The 24,569-nt window shown below is 35.2% G+C and overlaps 1 protein-coding gene across 3 annotated transcripts in view; it reads left to right on the top strand.

The window, feature by feature from the left end:
- Positions 1-24,569, top strand: part of AMMECR1 (AMMECR nuclear protein 1) — a 114,130-nt gene that overhangs the window by 44,733 nt on the left and 44,828 nt on the right. For 2 of the 3 annotated variants that reach the window (XR_011463189.1, XM_005905775.2), the window contains exon 2: positions 12,893-13,003. The exons of the other annotated variant lie outside the window; for it this stretch is intronic. Coding sequence is in view for 1 of the 2 variants with exons in the window: in XM_005905775.2 (XP_005905837.2) it covers positions 12,893-13,003 (111 nt within the window). In the remaining variant the exon portion in view is untranslated. The remainder of the gene's footprint in view (positions 1-12,892; positions 13,004-24,569) is intronic. 3 annotated transcript variants of the gene reach the window in all.

Raw genomic sequence — 24,569 nt, 5'->3', positions numbered from 1 at the left:
GGCAGGAATTTGTGGAGTAGAGTACTGAAAGGGGAGGGAGGACTAGTCAGAGAAATAACTCCAGAAATCTGCATAAATGTCCCCTTTATCTTTGGCTGAATTATGAATCTGTGAATGTCTTGAGAGAAACACCATGGTGCTGGATAAAAAACTATTTCTCAGGAGCTATGAGCTGAAAATTTACCAGAGCTCATACAGGACTGAGAAAGATTTCAGTTCCCACAGCAAGAACTGAGAGACCTTGTTGAACACCCAGAACATTCAATAGAGACCACGTAAGAGTTATTCCTTAGTAGTAGCATTAATGTAGTTGTAGAATAAAACATACTTTTAACCCAAAGTAACAAAACTTAAAAATTAAGCCTTGAAAAATAATTATTCACAAAACATTTAGATGCACAACAAAACAAGCTTCAATAATCTTTAAAGGAAGACAGTAAAATAAAGAGCTTCCCTGGTGGCTCAGAAATAAAAGCACTCAAAAATACAATGATTATAATAGCTGATATCCAGAAAATTACTTGACATTCCAAGAAGCACTAAAATGTGACCCATAAGCAAGAAGTCAATTCAGTAGAAACTGAATGAGAAATAAGTTACAGAATTAGTAGACAAGGACTTCAAAGCAACTTGTGCTGAACAATTGAAAGATAAACATCGATGGAATGAGGAAAGAAATTTAACACAGAAGCAAATAGAACTCCTGGAACCAAAAAGTACACTATATAAAGTGACAGATTCACTGGATGAGATTAATAGATTAAATTGCAAAAGAAAGGATTAATGCATTTGAAGACACAACAAAAGTATCCAATCTGAAACAGAGAATGTAAAATAACTGAAGAAAGAGAAAGCCTCAGTGGTTGATAATGTGGGACAATATCAATCAGACTAACATGCATGTAATTGGAGTCCCAGAAGGAAAGGAGAGACTGGAATAGGCAGAAAAATAGTTGAAAAAATAATGACAAAAATTCCAGTTATTATGAAAAATATAAATTAACAAATCCAAAAAGCTCAATGAACCCTAAGTAGGATAACCCCAAAGAAAACCACTCTAAGACAATCAAATTGCTGAAAACCAGTGAATAGAGGGAGCATTGAAAAGAATCTAGAGGAGGGGAAAAAAGAAACAGTACATATGGAAGAACAAAGATAAGAAATCATACACATCTCATCAGAAACAGTGCAAGTGAGAAGACAATGGCATGACATCTTTAAAGTGCTAACGAAAAAAAAGTACTGTCAACCTCAAATCCTATCTCCAGTGAAAATCTTTTTAAAAATGAAAGCCAAAATAAATGAAGGAGAAATATATTTTTTCAGACAAAAAATTGTCACCAGCAGACCTGAAATATTAAAAATTTCTTCAGGCTGAAGGAAAATGATACCAGATGGATACCTGAATCTCTAGAGGTAATGAAGAGTTCCAGATAAGTATGGTAAGTGGGGGATGAATATGAAAGACTTTTGTTCATTTAAAAAATTTTTAAAAAGTTAACTGATTGTTTAAGGCAAAATTAATAATCTGTTTAGAGATTATAATGTGTATTTATAATGTATATAGATGTAAAAGGTGTGACAGTAGCCCCAAGGCATGGAAGGAATGAAATGAAAGTATACCGCTCAGGTTCTTATAGTGATGTCATACTACTTGAAGGTTGATAACGATAAATTAAAGATGCACAACTTGCAACCTGGAATAACCAACAAAAAAGTATAATAAGTTAATAATGGCAATAAAAATGAATATTAAACTATACTCATTTAATCCAAAAGAAAATAGAAAAAGAGGAGCAGAGAAGGGATGAGAAACAACAAATACCAAATATAAAGAATACAACAATATTAAGGCTACATTAAATATAAGTAGTTTTCCAATTAAAAGACCATAAAAATCTAAGACCCAACTGTGTACTATTGCCTGTAAGAAACCCACTTTAAGAATAAAGACACAGAGAGGTTCTAAATAAAAAGATGGGAAAAGATATATCATGCAAGCACTAATCATAAGAAAGCTGGAGTATCTGTGTTAATATGAGATTATACTTCAGGATGGGCTCACATTTCATAACGATGAAGTGTTAAATTCATTAAGAAAGCAACAGTCCTAAAAGGGTATGCTCTTAATAGAGCCTCAAAATACATGGACAAAATCAAAATAGATTCAACTGAATGGATAAATAGACAAAACCACATTTAGAGTTGGATATTTCAACACTCTTCACTCAGTAACTTATAGAATAAATAGAAATGTCAGTGAGGGGATAGAAAATCTGACCAATACTACCAACCAAATTTACCTAACTGGTATTTATAAAACACCAGACCTAACACTACCAGAATATATCGTCTTTACAAAGTCACGTGGTACATTCACTAAGACCACATTCTGGGCCATAAAACAAATCTCAATATATTATAAATAATTGAAATAATACAAAGTATGTTTTCTGATCAAAATGGAATTAAATCAGAAATCAGTAACAGAAAGCTATCAGGAAAATCCTCAAATATTAGGAAATTACACAGTATACCTCTAAATAAATTATAGTCAAAGAAGAAGTTACGAGGAAATTAGAAAATTTTTGAACAGAATGGTAATGAAAACACAACATATTAAAACTTGTAGGATGCAACAGTGCTTAGAGGGAAATGTATAGTCTTAAGGAAGATCTAAAAATCAATAACCTAAGATTCTGACCTAAGAAGCAAGAAAATGAAGAGCAAATTAAACCCCAAGAAAGATCAATAAAATGTTAGAGTAGAAATCAGTAAAATAGAAAACCAACATAGAGAAAAATCAGTGAAACCAATAGCCAGCTCTTTGAAGAGATCAATAAAATTGATAAGCTGATAGCTAGATTGATACAAAAAAGAGAGAAAGATATAAAGTAATGCAAATTACCAATATCAGGAAAGATAGAATGGATATCACTACAGATCCTAGAGACATTAAAAAGATAATAAGGGAACATTAAGAATAATTTTATGCCAGTAAATTCTACAACTTAGATGAAATGGAAGAATTCCATGAAAGACAGAGATTACCAAAACTGACTCAAAAAGAACTTGAAAAGTCTGAACAACTTTATATCTATTAAAGAAATTAAAATTGTAATTTAAAATCATCCCATAATTAAAATCTAGGCTCCAGTAACTTTAACGGTGAATTTAATCAAATATTTAAGGAACAAATAAACCAAACTTGTAGGAAAGAGAGGATAAAATTCTTGCCAACTCATTCTGTGAGGCTGGCATTGCCATGGTGCCAAAAACCAACAGATATTAGAAGAAAAAAATCACAGACCAATGTTCTTTATGTACATAGACATAAAAATCCATCACCAAAATTAAAAAATATTCAATATTCACCTTACAATATATACAAAAGTAACTCATAATGAATTATAAACCTAAATGTGGAAGCTAAAATTATAAAACCCCTGGAAGAGAATAGGAGAAAATCATCATAACTTTTGGATAAAGAGTTCTTTTATTGAACACAAAAATATAAACCAGAAGAGAAAAATTGATAAATTTCATTAAGAACATATACTCTTCAAAAGATATTATTAAGAAAATGAAAAGGCAAACCACTGACTAGAAAACTGTATTTGCAATCCATATATGTGATACAGATTGGTTTTCAGAATATATTTTTAAAGCCTGAAACTCAATAAAAAGAAGAAAAACAATCCAATTAAAAATGAGCAAATGAGTTGAACATACACCTTCCAAGAGAGGATACGTGAATGAATATTAAACACTTAAAGAGCTGCTCAGTATCCTTAGTTATCAGAGAGCTGCAAATTAAAACCACAGTGAGATATTCTTACACATTAACTTAAATTATTATTTTTTTAAAGACAATACCAAGTATTGGTGAGGCTATGGAGTCACTGCACACTTATGCAAAACCGGTAGGAAAGTAACTGGTACAGCCACTGGAAATTGGTACAGCCAATTGGAAATAGTCTGGCAGTTTCTTACAAAGTTAAGCATATACCTACTCATGCTCAGCAGTTATCTTTGTAGGTAGTTACCTGAAAGGAATGAAAAGTTATGTTCACACAAAAACGTAAATCCAAGTATTATCATAGCAGCTTTATTTATAATAGCCCTAAACTGGAAGCAACCCAAATATCCATCAGCGAGTGAGGAGATAAACAAAACCACTCAGTGGAATATTATTTAAAAAGGGCCAAACAACATGAGTGAACATCAAATGCATTGTTCTAAGTGAAAGAAGCTGCACATGAAAGACTGCATACTAGATGATTCCATTTACTTGAAATTCTAGAAAAGGTAAAGCTGTAGTGACCAAAAGCAGGTCAGTATTTGCCAAGGTCCAGGAGTGTGGAGAGGGGATTGATTGCAAAGAGACTCAGAGGAACTCTTTGGGGTGATGGGAATGTTCTATACCTTAATTATGGTTTAGGTTACCTGTATATATACATTTGTCAAAATTCTTTGAATTTTACACTTCAAAAGGCTGATTTTATTATCTGCAGAATATACTTTAATAAAGTTGATTTTTTAAAAGAAGCACTTCGGAGGTGAGAATGTCAATTCCATGTAAAAAAAATCATAATCCCTTAGATATTTCATGATAGAGGTTCTTAAGAGGTTGAAGTATTTTCTGAAAGTTAAAGAGAAGGGGAAAGAAAGAAAGCAAAGGCAGCATAAGTTGCCCTGATACAAAATATGGTCTCAGTTGAGTACTTTGTCCCTAAATCCTGCCTTTCTTCTTCCTCCTAAACTGAGAAAGGCTTGCCGAATTCCTGCCATAAATCTATCTAGCTCCTTTCTCCCAAAGGAGCAAGTAATCCAATACAAGGACCTTAAAATCAACAGTTACCTTTCTAAACTCAGAAAACATGTGAAAAAGAAATACATCATAGTTTTATTGCTGGTCTTACTTACTAAGCTGGGCTTCCCAGGTGGCTCAGTGGTAAAGAATTTGCCTGTCGATGCAGGAGACTCAGGAGATGCAGGTTCAATCCCTGGGTTGGGAAGATCCTCTGGAGGAGTAAATGGCAACCCAGCCCAGTATTCTTGCCTGGAAAATTCCATGGACAGAGGAGCCTGGCGGGTTACAGTCCTTGGGGTCGCAAAGAGTTGGACAGGACTGAGCACACTTACTAAGCTCGTACATTACATGAGACCTCCTTGGAATGGGAAATAAGATAAAAATCTAGAATGAAGAAGCTGAAAAACTTTCCAGCTTTTTTTATACTAGTGTTTAAATCAGTCAGCATATTTATTTCCTATGACAGGATTGCAGAACATAGGTCATTAGCTGGGGAGGTAAGATGTAGGGACAGACCTAAATCGCAACAACAAAAAAAACCTTAGTTGTTTTCATTGTTTTAAGTGTTAATGAATTCCCTGAGCATCCGGCTGAGCATCTGACGTACAAATGGACAAATGGAAGTATCAAAACATAGTTCCATAGAAGTTTTTATTGGCATTTTAAAACGTTTACTATATCAATCAATATTCATTCTAAAACTCCTGGATCTAGTTCTAGTTCTCTTAGTTTTCCTTATATTGAGTTTAGAAATCTTCGGACTTCAGTACGTCATTTTTTTGACCTGGTCTGTTTTATATTAAAATAATTAATTCTTTTCATAGTTAAGGCTGAGTCTCAAACCTTAAGCTCTTTGAACAAATGGTTTCAGAATAGGAATTCCAAATAGAAATTATTTTATTTTTATAATCTTTAGCAATTTGTCATTTAAAATTTATGAGTTAGATTTTCAGATAGTAAAGATTTATGGTTGGTTCCTGTTATGAGAAAAAATACAAGCTATTTTCTTCCTTCAAATGCTACCGTATATTAAATTTAGTTCCCACTGCAGTGTAAACTAATAAGAGAGAATATGTGCAAATGTAGTATTGTTTTCCAGTGCAGATAGCATTCTCATCTAATTTGGGACTTTAAAAATGAAAATAATAATGAGACTACCTCAATTTATTAAGCCTGAAACTGAGTTTTTTTAGTTTACTGAAAATTGTTGATTTGGTCTTGCTAAAAGGAAAAAATAGTTCTTTCAGTTCAAAAATTGGCAGAATCAAGCTAATCCTTTAAAGTATGCTTGTGATTTGGCTGATTGTGTGTTGGTGGTGATTACCCTTGATTTGTAAGACACACGCACATACTCAACCTTCCCAATCATCTGTAAGACTTTAGACTGCCTCTTCTCCTCTGACATTTGCCAGTTAGATGAGTATTATGAATATAATGCTGCTATGATAGAATTTCTGGGAATACTAGGCAGAGAAAAGTAGTGAAATATTGGTCATTCCTGATTCCCACTTTTAGGGTTTGAGGGTCTTCTACACTATCCCGTGCTGTCTGTTTAAGCAGTGTCTCCTTATTTTCCTGAGCCCTGTGGGATACAGGAAGTATCCTGGAGGGAGGAGTGTGGTATAAGGCTGTAATGATGGTTTAGTGTATTTTCCTTATCTGCAGTAAAGGATTGGTGTGGATGAGAAAGTATAAAATGCTGTATAACCTTACCTTCTCTCCCTACCCCTCAACCGTGTACTTCCTCCTATTCCTCTTCTTTCAGGGAGTCCTATCAATTTGAATTTCGAATTATCTGAAAGAGTTAAGCTTCATTCACTAATTAATGATTCATTCATTCAGAAGCCTCATTAAGTAGTACGAATTACTTAAATAATCAGATTAGTACCTAACTAAACAGTTGTTAACCAATGGTATACGGGAATTTTGATTTGGTGGAAATTTGTAGATATTAGATAGAACACCTGAGTTTTGAGTTTAATGAAAGCTGGCTAGGCAATAGGAGATAATGAAGGTTTCAAGGGAGTGAGAAAGGGTGTTGGTAGGCTATCAAAGGTAAAATGACAGATTTTGCTATGGCTTCTAATGGGATTAGTATAGAAGCTTGCAAATTGGGTCCAGTGTTTCTAGGCTGATCCAACATTTCCAGTTTGTCCCGGTATCTTCTCAACTAATTTCTCTTGTTCCTTCTGAGAGGAGAGGGAGAAAAGGAGATTTGTGCTTATGTTCACCTATGTGGTACTGTGTAGTAGTTTTGGGGTTTTCCTGTTTTCTGGTATTTTAGAAGACATCTAGGTTTGCTACTCACAATTTTAAATTTAATTAAAATTTTAAATCAGTAATAAGAAAATCTGCAGAAGTAGCCAGGTTCTAACACTAACTAGTTGACCCTACATTATGCCTAGATAGCTTTTTGCTTTTCACCTGTAAAATGAAGAGGGAATAGATAATCTCTTCAAAGCTCTTTCACCTAATAACCTTAGATAACTTATTACATAAACTTTGAAATATGTGCTAACGTTTTTGTTAGTGATTTGCTATGTGTCCCCACAAAATCCATATGTTGAAACCCTAACCCCCCAAGACTACATTTGAAACATATAGTTGAAACCCTAGCCCCCCAGGACTGTATTTGGAGTTAGAGCCTATAATGAGATAATTAAGGTTAAATGAGGTCATAAGGATGGGGCCATGATAAAATAGGATTAGTGTCCTTTCAAGAGATACTAAACAGCTCACGTGGATACTCATTCTCATTTTGAAGTTCAGAGGAAAGGCCATGCAAAGACTAAGCAGCCATCTACAAGCCAGGAAGAGAGCTCTCAGAAACAACCCTACAGGAACCTTTATCTTGGACTTCGTATCCTCTAGAATTTGAGGAAATTAATTTCTGTTGTTTAAACCACTCAGTTTATGGTATTTTGTTATGGTGACTTGAGCAGACTAATATGAGATTTAATGATAATTGAGTACATTTTAACAAATTGAATCTGTTGTTTATACATTTTGGAAATGAAATATATAGCTTCTTTGTGTTGAAATAGGATATGAAAGGTTTTAATCTGGTTGTGGAAGGAAGACTGCCATTTCTGTGGTTCTCTGAGCTTCTAGGTACTGTGGAATTACAATGTTGAGTTGGATGTTATGAGTAATACAGTGGACTAAGTTGGTGAGGAGCCTGAGTTCAGTTGAAAAGCAATCGTTGTTTGATGGCAGAAGAACCAAGCTAGAGGAACTTATCACTTTTCCTGTATCTACCTATAATATAAATAACCTTGTTGAAGACTCCTATAGCAGTCATTCATTAGTATATTGATGGGGATTGACATTGTATTGTTAATGTTACCACCTACAAATCTCATTCTAAAAGAAGAGTAAATTGCCAGAGTAGGGGCTTGCTAATGTCCAAAGATATTTTTAACCCTTGTTTTTGCCTTGGTATGGCAGAGGAAATATTATGGTAAATATATTAAGTAAATATGCCTTTTTCATGGTTGTACCCCTCTCCCACAAACATATTTCTAATCTATCCTGATCTACATCAATATAATAGTCTTAGAAGAGAGGCATAGGAAGTGGCATGTAACTTGGGAGTATCCTGCTCAGATTTACATTGCTATTCTGGACTTTTGCTGATTCCACGCAACTGCATTTCCCCTAAGAGCTACTATTGACCTGATAGTACTGTCTGTCAGTTGGCAGGGAGGATTTACCTAGATTAGGTGGTTACTTCCACTTCCTCTACAGACTTGGAAAAATGGAGAGCGTTTACTTTCCCCAAAACATTTCTCAGAACATAGTGGCACAAACTGTTCAGGAGTGGGAAAATTCCTTGAAAAGTTATGTCTGGTTACTTTCAAATAAACATTTCCATTAATATTTCATTTCATTTTGAACCCCTTTTTAGTTTGTAGCATTTTTTTTCAATGTATGTTGATGGCCTCAAACCATATAGTGAAAGTATTTAAAATCATATAGTGAAAGTATTTTCAAAAAACATTCACTCTTTGTCTTACTATGACTATGAACTGTTTTTTTTTTTTTTTTAATTTCCCTGTCATTGAGTAAGCAGCTCCTCTCAACAGGCTCAAGTCCCTTTTTCTGCTTTGATCTGTCTCTGATTATGCTGATGTTTTATATGCTTTTGGGAACTCATATGTTTTAATAACATTTAAGAATGAAATTGCCTATTTCTTCCCTCTGTGTGTTAGGAAAAGAAAAACTTTTGTTGCTATTTTTAGACAATATGTATTGAATGTTCCCATAGCCATTGCCCTGTACAAAGTAGTTGTCCATATACAAGATACAATCTCTTGTGCTCCATCGTGTTTATTCTGTTTCAGTCTACTTTATTCTGTTTCAGTCTACTTTAAAATGCTTAACTTCCCAAGTTATTTTCCCCATTAAATAAATATTGCTTTTAGATGTTTGGGTTTTTTTAATTTCCACATAACATGTTCTTTATAAAAGACTTTGAGCATTTGCAAATGAGAAATTTGAGTCCCAGATTTTGAAGGAGTAGTTTCATTCTGTCTACTAAAGGTCTGGTTTCTTCCATCTTCAGGCTTCTGTCCTAAATACAGTGGGGTTGTCAAGTAGCAGTCCCTCCCATCTTTGACACAGATACTTCCCTGCAATACCACCCCCACCAAAGAGGATGTTGCCTGGGGCAGGTAAGCAACAGGGAGAGTACAGGCGGTCCTGCATCTGCTCTACCTCTATGAGGGCTCTTGAGAACATATACTCAACAGTGCCTACAATTCATAGAGTGTTAAATATGGAAGAGACCATAATGAGTTATCAGGATTGTCAGACTACTTCTTGGTCTCTGAAAGTGTTGTGTGCTTTTACTTCTCTGTGCCCTTGCTTATTATGGAGCACCTGTTCTCCCAGGCCAGGGGAGCCTGGCAAAATGCAGCTTATCCTCTAGCACTCTACCCTCTGAGTGAATCATTCCTTCATCAGTCATAGCATAGCCTAATAAGAAACTGTGAGAGTTGGCCCATAAAGAAGGCTGAGTGCGAAGAATTGATGCTTTTGAGCTGTGGTGTTGGAGAAGACTCTTGAGAGTCCCTTGGACTGCAAAGAGATCAACCAGTCAATCCTAAGGGAAATCAGTCCTGAATAATCATTGGAAGGACTGATGATGAAGCTCCAATACTTTGGCCACCTGATGTGAAGAGCCAACTCATTGGAAAAGACCCTGATGTTGGGAAAGACTGAAGACAGGAGGAGAAGGGGTCGACAGAGAATGAGATGGTTAGATGGCATTCCTGACTCAATGGACATGAGTTTGAGAAAGCTCTGGGAGATGGTGAAGGATAGGGAAGCCTGGCATGCTGCAGTTCATGGGGTCGCAAAGAGTCGGACACGACTGAACAACTGAACAACAACAACAAATAAGAAAGTATATAATTTCTCCCACTATGTGCTTGAATACCCTCCAACACATTGCATAATATAGCGTTTAATGGTGTTGTTTTTAAATTTACTCTGCAAATTTCGAACGTTTGCTTGAATAGACAGGATTACAGCAAAAATTGTATGCTTATCTATTTTAGTGGGGTAAATAAGAGGATTGAAGGAAAAGTACTTTTAAATGACTTTCATGTTTTTGACAGCAAATAAATTCATTCCTACTTTTAGGTTTCCCACTTAAGTCACTGAGGAAGAGAATATACAACTTAGTTCTGTGTTATTGAGAAGCCATCATGGAATTTTAAAGACATATTGTTATATATGGTAAAGAATGATTCACTTTGTTCTGAATCTCCCAAGGGATCTTACATACAGATCTTTTGTATAGGCATTGTTATGGGAGAGGATTGACATCTTACTGTTCATTTAATGATTACTGACATTGACCCCAAGTTAGAAGGTGAAAAATGAAGAGACAAAATTCATCTTTAAAGACACTATGTGTGCATTTTAGGATACTAGTATTTGTACAAGTAATAGAAGAATTGGTGAGAAAGTGATCCCATCTAATACTTATCTTCCTGATCAACTAGTAATCAAGAGCAATTAGAGAAAAATTTCAGCTGGAGCATTAGAACCCTGTATCAAGTTATAATATAGTACATATGATATAGAAAACAAACCAAAAGAAAAAACCCTAGAATTTACCTTTTGCTTTTTATTTTAGTACCTTTAGTATAGGTCATCCAGCATGTGAATAATAACTGACAAAACTTGGCCTTACACTTAGTCATCTTTTTCAATCCCTCTGGGCATTTGGCTCTTAGAAGGAGGTAATTTTTAGTACTGCTCCCTGGTTTCGATTATTTATTTGGGAATCTCTCTGCCATTGTGGTTACTTGTTGGAACACAGCATAATTTAAATGTTTGAGATGGGTGACTGAAGTGTTTGAATAGGGTATCTTTTCCCCCAACTGCTGATGACTGATTAGAGAGTACATTAAATAAAGAATGTGTTCTTCAGTGTATTAATATAAACTTATAAATATATTAATATAAAAATATAAATATATTATACATAACTATATAAGAAATATATGACATATGTTATATCCCATAAAATTTTAGTTTTTAGAAAGCTGAAGTATATTATGTTATACCAAATTCTGTGAATACTCATATTAACAGGGGCCATCCCCAACTATAGAGTGTTAATCTTTTTACAAAATGTTCTAAAATGTATGAATTTATTTCATAAAACCTGACAAAGTTGCTTCTATTTATAAAAGGATTGTTTTTAAAATTAACCACTAATTGAGGCTGTGAGTGCTTTGCCGCAGAATCCAAACATCTACTGTATTAAATTTCATTTTAAACTGTATTATTGCGTGTTATACCATCAACTCGTGTTGATGTATGGCAGAAATAAACACAACATTGTAAGGCAATTATCCTCCAATTAAAAATAAATGAATTTTTAAAAAGAATATATAAAAATAAAGTCTGCAGACCATGAACTCAAACAAGAAAAAACTATATTACCCTTCTTAAAACAACAATCCAAACAACTAAATTATTTTCTTGTTGCCATTCTAATTGACATTTTGATATTTAATGCTTGAAAGATTTTATTTATTGGCAGTAATTTTATCTAAAAATTGAAATAAACTTTCTGGTTTCAGAGTATTACTTTGTTAATATTTGCTGTTGTCCTTTACCTCTCCAAACCCTACTCATTCTTCTAGGCCAAGCTGAAGATGATCACACTTGATGAAATTTTCTCCTATCAGTAGCTTAATTTGTGGCATTTTGGACAGGGCTTCTAGTGCTTAGTTCCTTTTGCCTTGTGTTAGTTAGCTGTGAACAAGCCCTCCTCCTATACTGGCTCTCAGAGAGCAAAGACTGTGTCTTAGGCAACTACAATAGCACCATCTCCAATAGCACGTATCTCCAATAGCACCTTTCACAGTGCTTTGCACCCCCCACCCTGTACATTCAGTAAGTATTTATTGAATCTGTTGCTTTTTACCTGGGTTTTCTAGACTAGACTTAGGACTCAATCAGTGACTTGAGTTTTAAATGAGGAATCAGGCAGTAATGGCTCTGTAGTCAAGACTGGCCAGGTTTGAGTTCCTACTTCATGATGTATTAACTGTGGTACTGCTTCATCTGTAAAATTGGAAATGTTAATAATAGTATCAGGCCTCTAGAGTTGTTGATGAGGATTAACATAATCTGTTAAAACCACTTATTGGACTTTCTAACATATAGAGATTCCCAGGTGGTTCAGATGATAAAGAATCCACCTGCAGTGCAGGAGATGTGGGTTCAATACCTGGATCAGGAATATTCCGTGAAGGAGGAAATGGCAACCCACTCCAGTATTCTTGCCTGGGACATCGCATGGGCCAAGGAGCCTGGTGGGCTACATACAGTCCATGGAGTCTCAGAAGAGCCAGACACTTAGTGACTAACATCACCAACATATGGAATACATTTAATACAGTGTAGCTATAATTGTTTCTAAATGCAGCTAAGCCCCTGAGGGCCTGTCATCTAGTCTCTGTATTTCAGGCACCTAACCTTGGTATAGTAAATATTCAACAAATATTTCTTTGAATTGAATTGATTGATTTACCCTATTTTTATGTTCCATTACAGCCCACTGTTTGTAACATGGAAGATTGGTCGAGACAAAAGATTGCGTGGATGCATAGGTACTTTTTCTGCCATGAATTTGCATTCAGGACTCAGGGAGTACACACTTACCAGGTGAAGACCAATTTTTGTTACCTCTACTTCTACATTAAAAAAAAAAACCTTATGAAACTTAAACTTGATTCTTAACTCCTTTTCCTTTCCTGAATTGTCAACATTCTTGACTCTTTTCATGTCAGACTTTTTTCTCCTCGACCATTTGCCATATCTCTGATAAAATGTTATTGATATATATTATCATAATATAGAATACTGTGATTACATGTATTCTGCCATAAATGTCTTTAAGTGTTTTTTTTTTCTTTCAATGATCAGCTTCTTTTGTATAACTTGAAAATCAATGACCAAATATCCATGGATTTACTTACATGTATTATTTCCATAATAACATTGTGTCTTCTTTGTTAGGCTTTTAAAAAATTGTTGATGTCTATTCCGCCTCACCCATTCTGTTACACTTTTATGTACTTCTGGAATTGAAGGGAGAACCTAAGAAGAAAGTGATGCAACAGCCTGACAGCATAATCATTCACATTCTCGCTTTACCCAGAATTAACTGTAGCTTACTTATTTTGTTTCATCCAACACAAGGACAAAGTAATGAATGGCTCATTACAGTTGTTAAAACTTTGTTCTTAATTTCTGAACTCACAAAAAAGCTATCTAGCATGCCATCAGATTTTTTTGGTTCAAGTTTAGATTTCAAGCAAATTGTGTTCTAAAATTATTTCAAAAGAAGAAATTCCTTAAATAATAAGCTATTAGTAAAGGAATTTCCTGTTTTGTTCATATTTCAGGGTGATTATCTGATGCAGTTTCTATAGTTGTAAAATGCACGGTGTCTGTCCAACAGGAAATTGGTCCCTGTTGACTCTTGGTACTTGGGGCAAGCTGCTCAATCTCCAGTAGATAAAGCAGTGTTTACAGTACTTTATATAGTTTATAGGAATGTTAGGGAGATGTCAGGGGAATGAAGTATCAATAATAATCAGTCACTGTGTTGCTTCAGGATTAATGTTGTAGAAGCTCTATTATTTTACTATATAATTGCATCAATGCAGCTCATATCACCAGTTACTAAAATGCTGGTAACTGAGATTAGTATTCTTATATTTGAAGATGTAACTCATAGCTACAGGGTAGTCTTAGCTTACGCCAAAGCCCAGAAAGAAAGGAAAAGGCTTAGAGAGTCACATAGATTCTTAGATTTTCACAGGTATTAGAAATGGGGTGTTTGGACTTGATTAAATAATAAATAAATAACAGGCAGAATAGGGGTTAAAACACACATTCTGGAAATAACTACAAGATAGTACAAATATAAATCTAGGCATGTTAGATTTTCTTCCCTGACATGAAATATCATGGACTCATTTTGGGACTTTAGCAAATTCTGCAAGTGACTATCTTTTTGGGACAGGTGCATAAAATTACCTTTTAAATAGCTAATGAAAGGCAATTTATTATATATTTCCTAAAATAAGTTGTTATGAGGAATACTGGTTCCTTGGTATTGCTTGAAAAAAGAATTCTATGGCCAAATAAATTTTGGGAACACTAGCTAAACAACTTTAAACAGCTCTGCTCACTGCAGGGTTTCTCAGAACCCTTTTATCCTCCCACCCTCTTATGTTATGCCATTAGTGCTCCAAGGAACACATTTTCAGAAACAGAAGTATGTTATAAAATTTCCATTTTTCTTTAAAGTTGGTGTGTCCAAGTAGATAGTATACAAAACCCTTGTACTTTCAAATGAAACCGTGGCAGAAATCCCAGTATCAAATATTGTATACTTTAGAAATCCTTAGTAGCAGTAACTGTAGTAACAGTTTGTTTTTACTTTAAAAAAAAAAAAAAAAAAGAAATTCTCTTGTGTACGTTGATAAAACTTGTGGATCTGTCTCCTAGGGCAATTACCAGAAGAATTACAGTATATTTTTTCTGAACTTAGAAATTTGCCTATATTTGTATTCGTACGTATACAAATGCAGTCTATTACTCTTCCTGTTTACTTTTCAACTTTTCCCCCATGTTTCTGTACAACTTGCTGAAATCATATACAGCACATTAGAGAGAGATGTGTGTTTGTGTATGTGTATACACACATACGTACCTGGTCTTATTTTGGTTGGACTTAATTTCTTTTTTTGCTTAATATGACAATAAGAATGAAGTTATTTGGAAGAGAGGAACAAAGAAAACAAGTCTCAAAATACACAGTTGTTCTTTTTTCTGGATTCATATTAGAGTCAAAACTGTGGTGTCATTTTTAAAAGTGGCATAGGGCACTTATTTCTACATGCTGTTGTTATTAGTGATATTAATAGCTCCTGTTTTTTAAGAACTTTCTACATGTCAGATACTGCAGAGGAGCTTTATATGCATGGTGCTCACAACAACTCTTAGGTATTAATATCCACATTTTAAAAACAAGGAAACTGAGATTTAGAGAATTTAAATAATGTGCCCAATCACACATCTAGTAAGTGGTAGAAGCAGGATTCAAACCCAGGCTATCTGACTGCAAAGTGCAAGCTCTTAATCTTAACTACTACATTTAAGATAAGATAAAATAAAATTTTCTGAGAATGTATGTTTTGCAGCTTCCTGGTGAAAATAATGAACTTGAAAGCAGGTTCCTATAAGTTGTTTAATCATGGGTCAATAATTCTTCAAAAATTCTAGTTAGCAGTTAAGATGAAGTATAGAATATTATTTTAAATTTCAGAAAATCCATAGATGGGGTTATAAAAAGTATATAACTCATGGTTGCATAGACTAGTCAGAAGAAAATTGACTTGGATTAATATTGTATAAAAGAATAATGCTTTTTACAAAAATATACTATCATATGAAATGAAATCATGTTCTTTGCCTGAATGTAAATTGTGGGTTAGACTCCAAGAAGAATACGATTCTTTTGAACATAACAGTTGGTGATTCTTGGAGTCTGGTCTTTCAGTCTTAAAACCTATATATAAATCATAAAACTTATAAATGGAATCAAATAAACTTAGTAGGTTTGGAATAAAAGAGAAGGAGAGAACAAAACCAAAAATAATGAAATTAAAGACTCGTCAGATATAGGTGTCCTTTAAAAAAAAATAGGATATCTGGTAACTCACTGTTTTCATCTGTGACTAGATATTATTCGGTTTTCTTCATGTTACTCAGCTGTACTCTTTTTTTATTGTAAAATATACATAGCATAAAATTTACTACTTTAAGTATATAGTTCTATGGCCTTAAGTACATTCACATTGATGATGCAACCATCCACCATTCATCTCCAGAACTTTTTTTATCTTCCCTACCTGAAACTCTGTACTCACTAAAGTCTAACTCCCCATTTCTCCCTTCCTAAGCCCCTGACAACCATCATTCTAATACTTTCTGTCTCTATGACTCTGACTCTTCTAGGTACCTCACATAAGTGGAAGCATACCATATTTGTCTTTCTGGCTTATTTCATTTGGCATGGTTTCATGATTCACCCATGTGTTAGAATTTACTTCCTTTTTAAGGCTAAATAACATTCCATTATATGTATCTTCTATATATTCATCCATGCATGAAAACTTGGATGGCTTCCACTTTTTGACTATTGCACATAATGCTACCATGAACATGGGCATGCAAAAATCTGTATGAGTGCCCTTTCTTCTTTTAAAAAGCTAACCGTTATACAGAAGATAGTGATCTAGTTTGTTTGTGGTCCCTTAATCTCTAAAACCTAAGTGTAGGGGAGGGAGGTGAGAAGGGGGTTCAGGATGGGGAACACGTGTACACCCGTGGCAGATTCATGTTGATGTATGGCAAAACCAATACAATATTGTAAAGTAATTAACCTCCAATTAAAATAAATAAATTTATATAAAAAGGTACAATTCTGAAAGCAAATGAAATAAAATTAAATGAAAAATAAATAAAACCTAAGTGTAAGAAAAATGACCAGGTACTTTGTAAATGAATGCCTAATCTGCATTAAGTTTTTATGTATAAATATACTGCTTTAAAATTAAAATACTTGACATAGCCCAGTTTTACGTTCTCCTAATTAAAATTTTGATTTATTGTAGACTGAAATAAGACCTTATATATAGGCCGAGGATTTCTCCCAGTTGTAAAAATACATAGTTCCTATGTAGGTAGCAGGAAAACTTTGTGAGAATTACAACATGGAACTATTAAGTAGACTATTATTTCCTTGACCTGGGTAAAAGCAGGAAAGATTATAGCAAGTAAGAAGCAAGACTGAGAGCTCAGAATTATTGATAAAAGTTTATCCATGGTGAAATTAAGGTTCACAAATTAGTATATATATTAGTGGTCTAAATGTCAAGGTAGAAGTATTCTTTATCCCTATTGAAAATGAATAATTTCTAGCATTTATCAAGCTAGTTGCATTAGTGGCTTTTACATGTTAGAAAGCAAAGACAAATTTATTTCCTCTTTTTCAGTACTTAGATTATATAGTTTTATAGAAAGGAGAATTACAATTAGTATAGATGAACATAAACATCTCAGTCGAAGAAAATTCCTTAAGATCTTGGTTAATAAATTGTCCAGCAAAGTGTAGGTCTATTTCTTTATGTAAATTCAAGTTGATAGTAATTTTTCTAGAATATATAAGTGATTAATAGATGTGGCCTTATTTCGTAAAACAGGAATATGGCCTATTGTCACACTTAAAAGGCTATCTTTCTTTTCTTCTGCTTTACTTGGTTGTACTTAAGATGGCTTGGCAATGAAATAATTATGCAGGTGCAGGCAGTATCTGGAACTTGATTCAGAACTATACTACTTTGTTGCACTGCTTAATTCTGAGAAAATGGCAAGCGAGGTGTATTCTTTCTAGGGAATAGGGTGCTCGTATGAAAGGTGATGTGTTTTGCTTTGTGTGAGAGAGTGTGTTTGTGGGGGGGTGGGGGGATGAGAGAGAAAGGATGATTTTTTCATTTACATGTTATAAACGTTCACTTACTATTAGGCTTTTTGAGATACTGCAAATAGCTAACAACCTAGTTTATTACTTTCAAAGGTCCTGGCTAGATTGGGTACTTTTGGGTAAGTAGATTCATTGTAAACCAAATTTGCTTTTATATTTTGGTGTTGTAATCTGGCATTTTTCTAAAGCAGTATGAGTTTAAAAGCATTGTAAGCAGCATAATTATATTTTCCCCCTCAGCGGGGCAGACTCTTTTGTGATCGTTCTTATTCTTGATTATTTTAGGTAACTACACTTGGCTCATTGTGAATAATTAGTTTAAACAAGCTCCCCAACTCCTCATGGTAGCATCACCGGGATTGATTTTTCTTATGGAAAAAAAAAAAATAGTTGTACATGAGTCACTTCTGACTATACCCTATTGTCAGTGAAGCTCATTCTGGAGATGTTAAGGCCAGACTATTTTTGGCAAGTGTCTGTGGCAAGGCTCTTTGCTAAAATATGTTTTTTTGAGACAGAAATTAGATCTATCAAAAACACTATGCAAAATTAATTATCTTAATTTATGATCTACATTTTGTTACCTTTTACAAATGGTAGCATGGCTTGAGTCCTAAAATTTATGCCTCATTTGTTAGTTTCAGTTTTGTCACATTTTATAAGCATTTAATTTGAGGTGTAGTTTGGAACCTAGGTTGCTATATGCCCTTTACTCAAAATTATCCATAGAATAACACAGCTAAATATAGTATGTCTGAATCTGGAATCTTCACTTTAGCCACTAGTTTAATGCACGCCTTCATTATTCCATGGTTGTGCTAATGTGCAGAGATGTGGCCAAAAACTGGGCAAGAGAATGTGGCAGGAGAAACCAAACAGCAAGAACCATTCCCAATATGGGTGATGACTCCTGAGTTGTAGAGACTTGTTGGAGTTCATATACCACCTACTGCCACAGAAATTAAGTGTATCGAGTATATAAGATTCTAATTCCTTATCACATCTTCCAGATCTTCAGAGTCTCCAGTTGGAATCTCTGCTTCTTTGAGACCCAGGCACAATGCCTTTGGGTCAAAATTCAGTAAGAAGGTGAAGATGTGAGAGAAGCTGAAAATTGGTGAAGGTGTGGGAGAAACTGAAAATGGTGTTTTGCTCTGTCAGAGCTCTTAGTTTTTGTGTTTCATAAGGAGAGGGTAAACTAGAAGAAATTAAACCTATTCTTACATCTATCTCTAAACTTTACCCCTTTGCTCTTAAAAAGTTGCTTTTTCTTCCTTTAATTATGTTTAAACAGTTCATCCTGTAAATCTAGTCTAAACTTTGCCTTAGGAGTTTATAGTATAGTAGGAGAGATAAGTTATATAAATAATTATAGTCCTAGGTACAAAGTGATTTTTGCCAAAGCGTCAGGGGAAGTTATACTGGATAAACAGACATTCTACATCTGTAATAAAAGAAGAAATGTATTTAAAGCAATTTATGAGATTCTTTAGTCCACTCCCAGTTCACTCTGAGTAAAAGCAAAACACTATACCACTTTTTGGTTTCTGTTTTCCTATGTGGACAAAAGTCCAGGTTATAGGGATGTGTGTAAATTGCTATTATCAAAGTGACCATATACAAGGTATTGGGTATTCTGAGAGATTTTACTAATAAATATTTTAAAGGGAAAGGGAATGAACTTGCTATGGAAAAAAATAAAACCTCAGAAACAGAGTATGTACACACACACACACACACACACACACATATACACGCTCTTCACCAAAGAGTGTCTAGAACCAGTTGGAATATAGCCCTGATGCTTGGCAAATGAAGAAAACTAAAAGTTAATAGTTTAGATTTCACTTTCCTTTTGTCCCATTAAAGTAAATTCATGTTTTGTTCCAGTCCAGTAAACTGATATCTACATCCTTTCCTGAGACTCACTGCTTGAAATATTCTTCATTTTTTGGGGGGTGAAAGACTGAAGTGGTAAAGATAAATTAGAACACAAATATTGTATGATATTAGTATCATATTAGATGTGGTCTAAAATCATACCATAGGCATTTAACAATATATTTACTTTTGTCTGAACATTTTAAAAACTAAATATTGGGTCTACTTATAAATGTCTGAAGTATTTGAGTCATTAGGGCATGAATGAACAAGAGAATGGATTTGTAACTTAGTGTTCTGGAAGAAGAAGATGCTAACACCAATGTATGCTCAAGGTGATTATTCAGGTCTAGAATATCATGCAAATAATATACACTTACCTCTCTAAGGGACAATGTTACTAGTTATTTGAGTGCTCTAAAATAATTGAATGTTTAAGTTTGGGGGTAGCAATTTCATATTAAATTTTCAGCTATTATTTTATGAGCATGAGCAAATACTTGTTAAAAGACTTCCTTAATAGGCAAAAGAAACCGCCCTCTTCAGTGATCTTTGCCCTTCCCCCAAACTTTCAACTACCTCAGATGTGGATATCCGAAGTAGTAGCCTTTGGAAAACATTTTCCTTTTCATTATTGATAACAATTTGGTGTTCCTTAACACCTAAACACTTAATTGTTAGCCCTTTATCTTACATTATAAATATATTTGTCTTAGAAACAATTTCCAGATTTTTTTTTATATTCTCTCTCACTTTTTAAATAAAAAGCAAGCATTCAATATGTCTTATGACAGCTACATTTACTGAGCTGCTTCTTGTTAATGAAATTAATTAAAACACCCATAGTTATATAATAAATAAAGTAGACATCAACAAATGATAACAAAAAAAATCTGGAATAAGAATTTCATAGGTGCTAAGGATTTTTAAAGGTGAAAACTAGTATTTAATAACTTCTATTGAGAATGTACGTCTAATCATTGTTAATATCAAATGTACCTTTTCAGCATGTTTAAAATTTAAAAGTGAAGAAAATTCATTAGATTCATAAAGTATAGATTTATAGTTGGTCTCATGTTCAGAAAAATTTTAGTTTCACAATTTTACTTCAGCCCATGAAGCTACTTTGTAAATAAATATATGAAAACTATAGGCTTCATCATTCAAATCAGGTTTAGCAGGTTTTCTTCTGTTTTTAAGCCTCATTTTAAAAATTTATACATTGAAGTACTAACTCTTGTGTCCTTTCTAGTGGTGAAAGAGAAGATTAGAAAAAGCCATAAAATAAATCCTTCAGAAGCTTTAATTAAAGGGATTGCCCAGAACTCAACTTCCTGTTCCTAGACCTGACTACTTTTAGGACTGCTTTATATGTTCCACAAAACTGATTTAAAAGGCTGCCATTTCACTAAGGATGGGAGGAAAGAGAATCTCTCTTAAATTCTTCAGGCTACTTTAAATCTAAATCATTCTTCAAAATGCCCTTCTGCTGTTCCTTGGCTAAGGAGGGTGGATTGATTTGCTTACCTAAGTAGGGAGAAGGCTGCTAAGCCTTGGAAATAAGTGGAGCTGCGTTGCAATATTATGAAGAGCAATAAATAACCCATACACTGTGGCTAGACTGACATTGCTAATGAGGTCACAGGTTCAATCCCCATTTGGGCCACTTGGCTTTGTTTTGCTCTGATTGACAGCCTGCACCCTAGACCCTGGGCAGTGGATTGATTCCAAGGGGCTTCAGACAAGAACATGTGGCTGATTCAGTACCACACCCCAAACCTCAGCATTGTCTCAGCATATGAAACACGCCATACTTGGAGTACCCCAAACTGAATATCTAAGAAATAGGTGTGTGTGCTTATTCGCTTAGTTGTGTCCGAATCTTTGTGACCCCATTGATTATAGGCTGCTAGGCTCCTCTGCCCATGGAAATTCTCCAGGCAAGTATACTGGAGTGAGTAGCCATACCCTCTTCCAGGGGATCTTCCCAACCCAGAGATCGAACCCAGGGTCTCCCACATTGCAGGCTGATTCTTTACTGTCTGAGCCACCAGGGTAGCCCAAGAATACTGGAGTGGGTAGCCTATCCCTTCTCCATGGGAATGTCCAGGAGTCAAACTGGGGTCTCCTGCATTGCAGGCAGATTCTTTACCAGCTGAGAAGCCCAGAAATAAGTTAATACTAAGTCCAATAATAATTGCTTTGACTCTCAAAAAAAAGAATGTTCAAAATGTTAGTTTCTTTTCAAAAGCCCTTTGAAGGGAGCCAGTGTGAAACTGGAAAAAAGAGGTTTTAGGAGTAGTGGTGGGACTGAGAACACAGTTTGGATTTCAACAGGCCTGAAAATGCTGCGGACAAAAGGGGAGATCTCTGGTTTGATCCCTCGCCTCAGAGAAGTTTGGAGAAATTATGTCTTAATTCCTCTTTCCTGTAGTGGCTGGGAGTGGGAGCCATCTCAGATAATAGTAGATTTCAGCTGAAGCAACTCTTAAGCACTTCAGTGGTGAATGGATGACTATGTTAAATTCACAAGGTTATAAAGACATGTTATAAATGTAATTGCTCCTTTTTAAAAGACAGTTTTTGAAAAGACTGCCTTTTAAGGTTGTCATCTCTGGTGTATTAAGATATTCCCATGCTTCATGCATCAGCTCACTAAGGTGTACGTCTGCTGTCTAAGCATCTGTGCCCTCCCATGCTGTTGCATCGTCCTTGTCATAGCTTTTGTTACTGCTTAGAACAGCACACTTACCCCATCAGACAGAATGGACACAGACTTACCCATTGGCATGATTAAACTCTCCTCGTTTACTGTTAGTGGCTCAGATGGTAAAAAATCTGCCTGGAATACAGGAGATGATCCCAGGTTCGATCTCTAGGTTGGGAAGATTCCCTGGAGAAGGGAATGGCTACCCACTGCAGTATTCTTGCTTGGAGAATCCCGTGGACAGAGGAGCCTGGTGGGCTACAGTCCATGGGGTTGCAAAGAGTTGGACATGACTGAGTGACTAAGATACACTATACCTGCGACACGAATGCCCTTTCTGCCTACCCATCTTTTCTAGAGTAAAATCAGTCATTCCAAAGCCTGTATTTCACTCAGAATTAAGTTCACGTTCTAAAGTGCCACCGTTCTTTGTCTGCCCCTGCCTCTCCCCCCAGTTCCTATTCCCATCCTCCTTCAAAAGCACAGCATCCGAGACCTTAACCTCACACTCCAGCCATGCACACTCCCACTTCTCAAATGTACTCTTCGTGTCTCTGTGGCTTTTGAACATTTTTTTTTTCTCTGCCAACCACACCTCTCTCCATTTCCAGCCAGTCAACTCCTACTCATCCTTCAAGACTCAGCTTGCTCATTACTTCCTCTGTAAGATTTCCTAGACACTCCCCAGTAAAGTTGGTCCATCTCTGTATTCCTATAGCACTTTGTTCAGGCCTCTATTAGAACACTGAACACATTGACTTGCAGTGATTAGCTTTACATCTTTGTCTCTCCGTTTTGAAATCGCTCTCAGTAGTAGTTTAGCAAGCCACATCAAAGCAGATCAACAGAAACCAGGCTCATGACTTTGGAGCAACTTCCCTTGATCCTAAGAACCATTTTTACTCTCTTCCCTTTCTGTCTGCTTCTGTTAGCTTAGGTTTGTCACCTTCTCTTGCTGCCAGTGTACTTGAGTTGGCAGGAGTTGCCAACGCTGATTGGTAGTGAGAGGGATAGTTTAAGGCCACTTGGAGCTAGACTGAGCCGGAAGACAGGGATCCTTACCCAGTACACTTTAGAAAGCAGGTTAACATCAAGTCAGTCTCTTGTTGTAAGTGCTATAAGTGACTAAACTGATGCTCACCATGGAACCATAGAGTGGGAAGGCATCCTTAGAAGTCATCTAGTCCAACCCCCATCAGGTACTTTTATCTCTCTTAAAGTCTTCCAAGAAATGGGCATGTAGCTTCTATATGAACCTCTCCATTGACTTGGAACTCGCTCCAAGTAGTCATTTCATTCTCAAACACCTCTAAACCCACCACCACAGCTCCAGTTACCACATAGCTTGGGTTGAAGTACTAGAAGTCAAAGATTGCCTGTATTTAGCACTTTATACTTTATAGAAAGCCACATTAACCAGCAGTGGTTAAACGTGCCCCCTGAGTAATGGCTGAATCTTTAGAAGTTTAGGAGTGGTTAAGATACACAGCTTTACAACTGACTCCCACCAACCCACTCATAACAATTTTCATTGGCTCCTTATTGAAACCTTTGAAGCTGTTACCACTGCATCTTCTCTCACTGCCTATGTTAGACTTCTGAAATTGGCTGGGCCAGACAGTCCACAGATTCCAAGATAGAACTGGCACTAGAATTTTTAGTACCCCCAACAGTTTATCACAGAAAATTCTGTGAGAGTTAGAACACAAGTCTTATGACATCACCAGAGACTGTCACTACAATTTTCACAATAGAAGGTATCCATAACAGCATGTAAATTTATTTATTTTAGTTTTATGTTAAGCATACTGTCTCAAGGCACCCTGTTATAATCATTTTGTAATATAATGTCTCACTCTCAAGTTATCTGCCTTGGGTCAAGTTTTTGGCATAAAATGAAGAATGCCTTTGCAGTGATTGAACCAAAACTACAGGTGTAACAGGATATCAGTATTGAGAAGCCTGGAGGAAATGCATATATATATATATATATAGAGAGAGAGAGAGAGAGAGAGAGGGAGATTATAGTTTACTGTTAGATTTCCCTTTATGTTCAAACATACCTCTAACATACTACTAGTTAT

This window comes from Bos mutus, chromosome X, assembly GCF_027580195.1.
Source record: "Bos mutus isolate GX-2022 chromosome X, NWIPB_WYAK_1.1, whole genome shotgun sequence".
Lineage (NCBI taxonomy): Eukaryota > Metazoa > Chordata > Mammalia > Artiodactyla > Bovidae > Bos > Bos mutus.
Note: the sequence above shows the minus strand (reverse complement) of the source record. Positions and strands in the feature narration are given on the sequence as shown.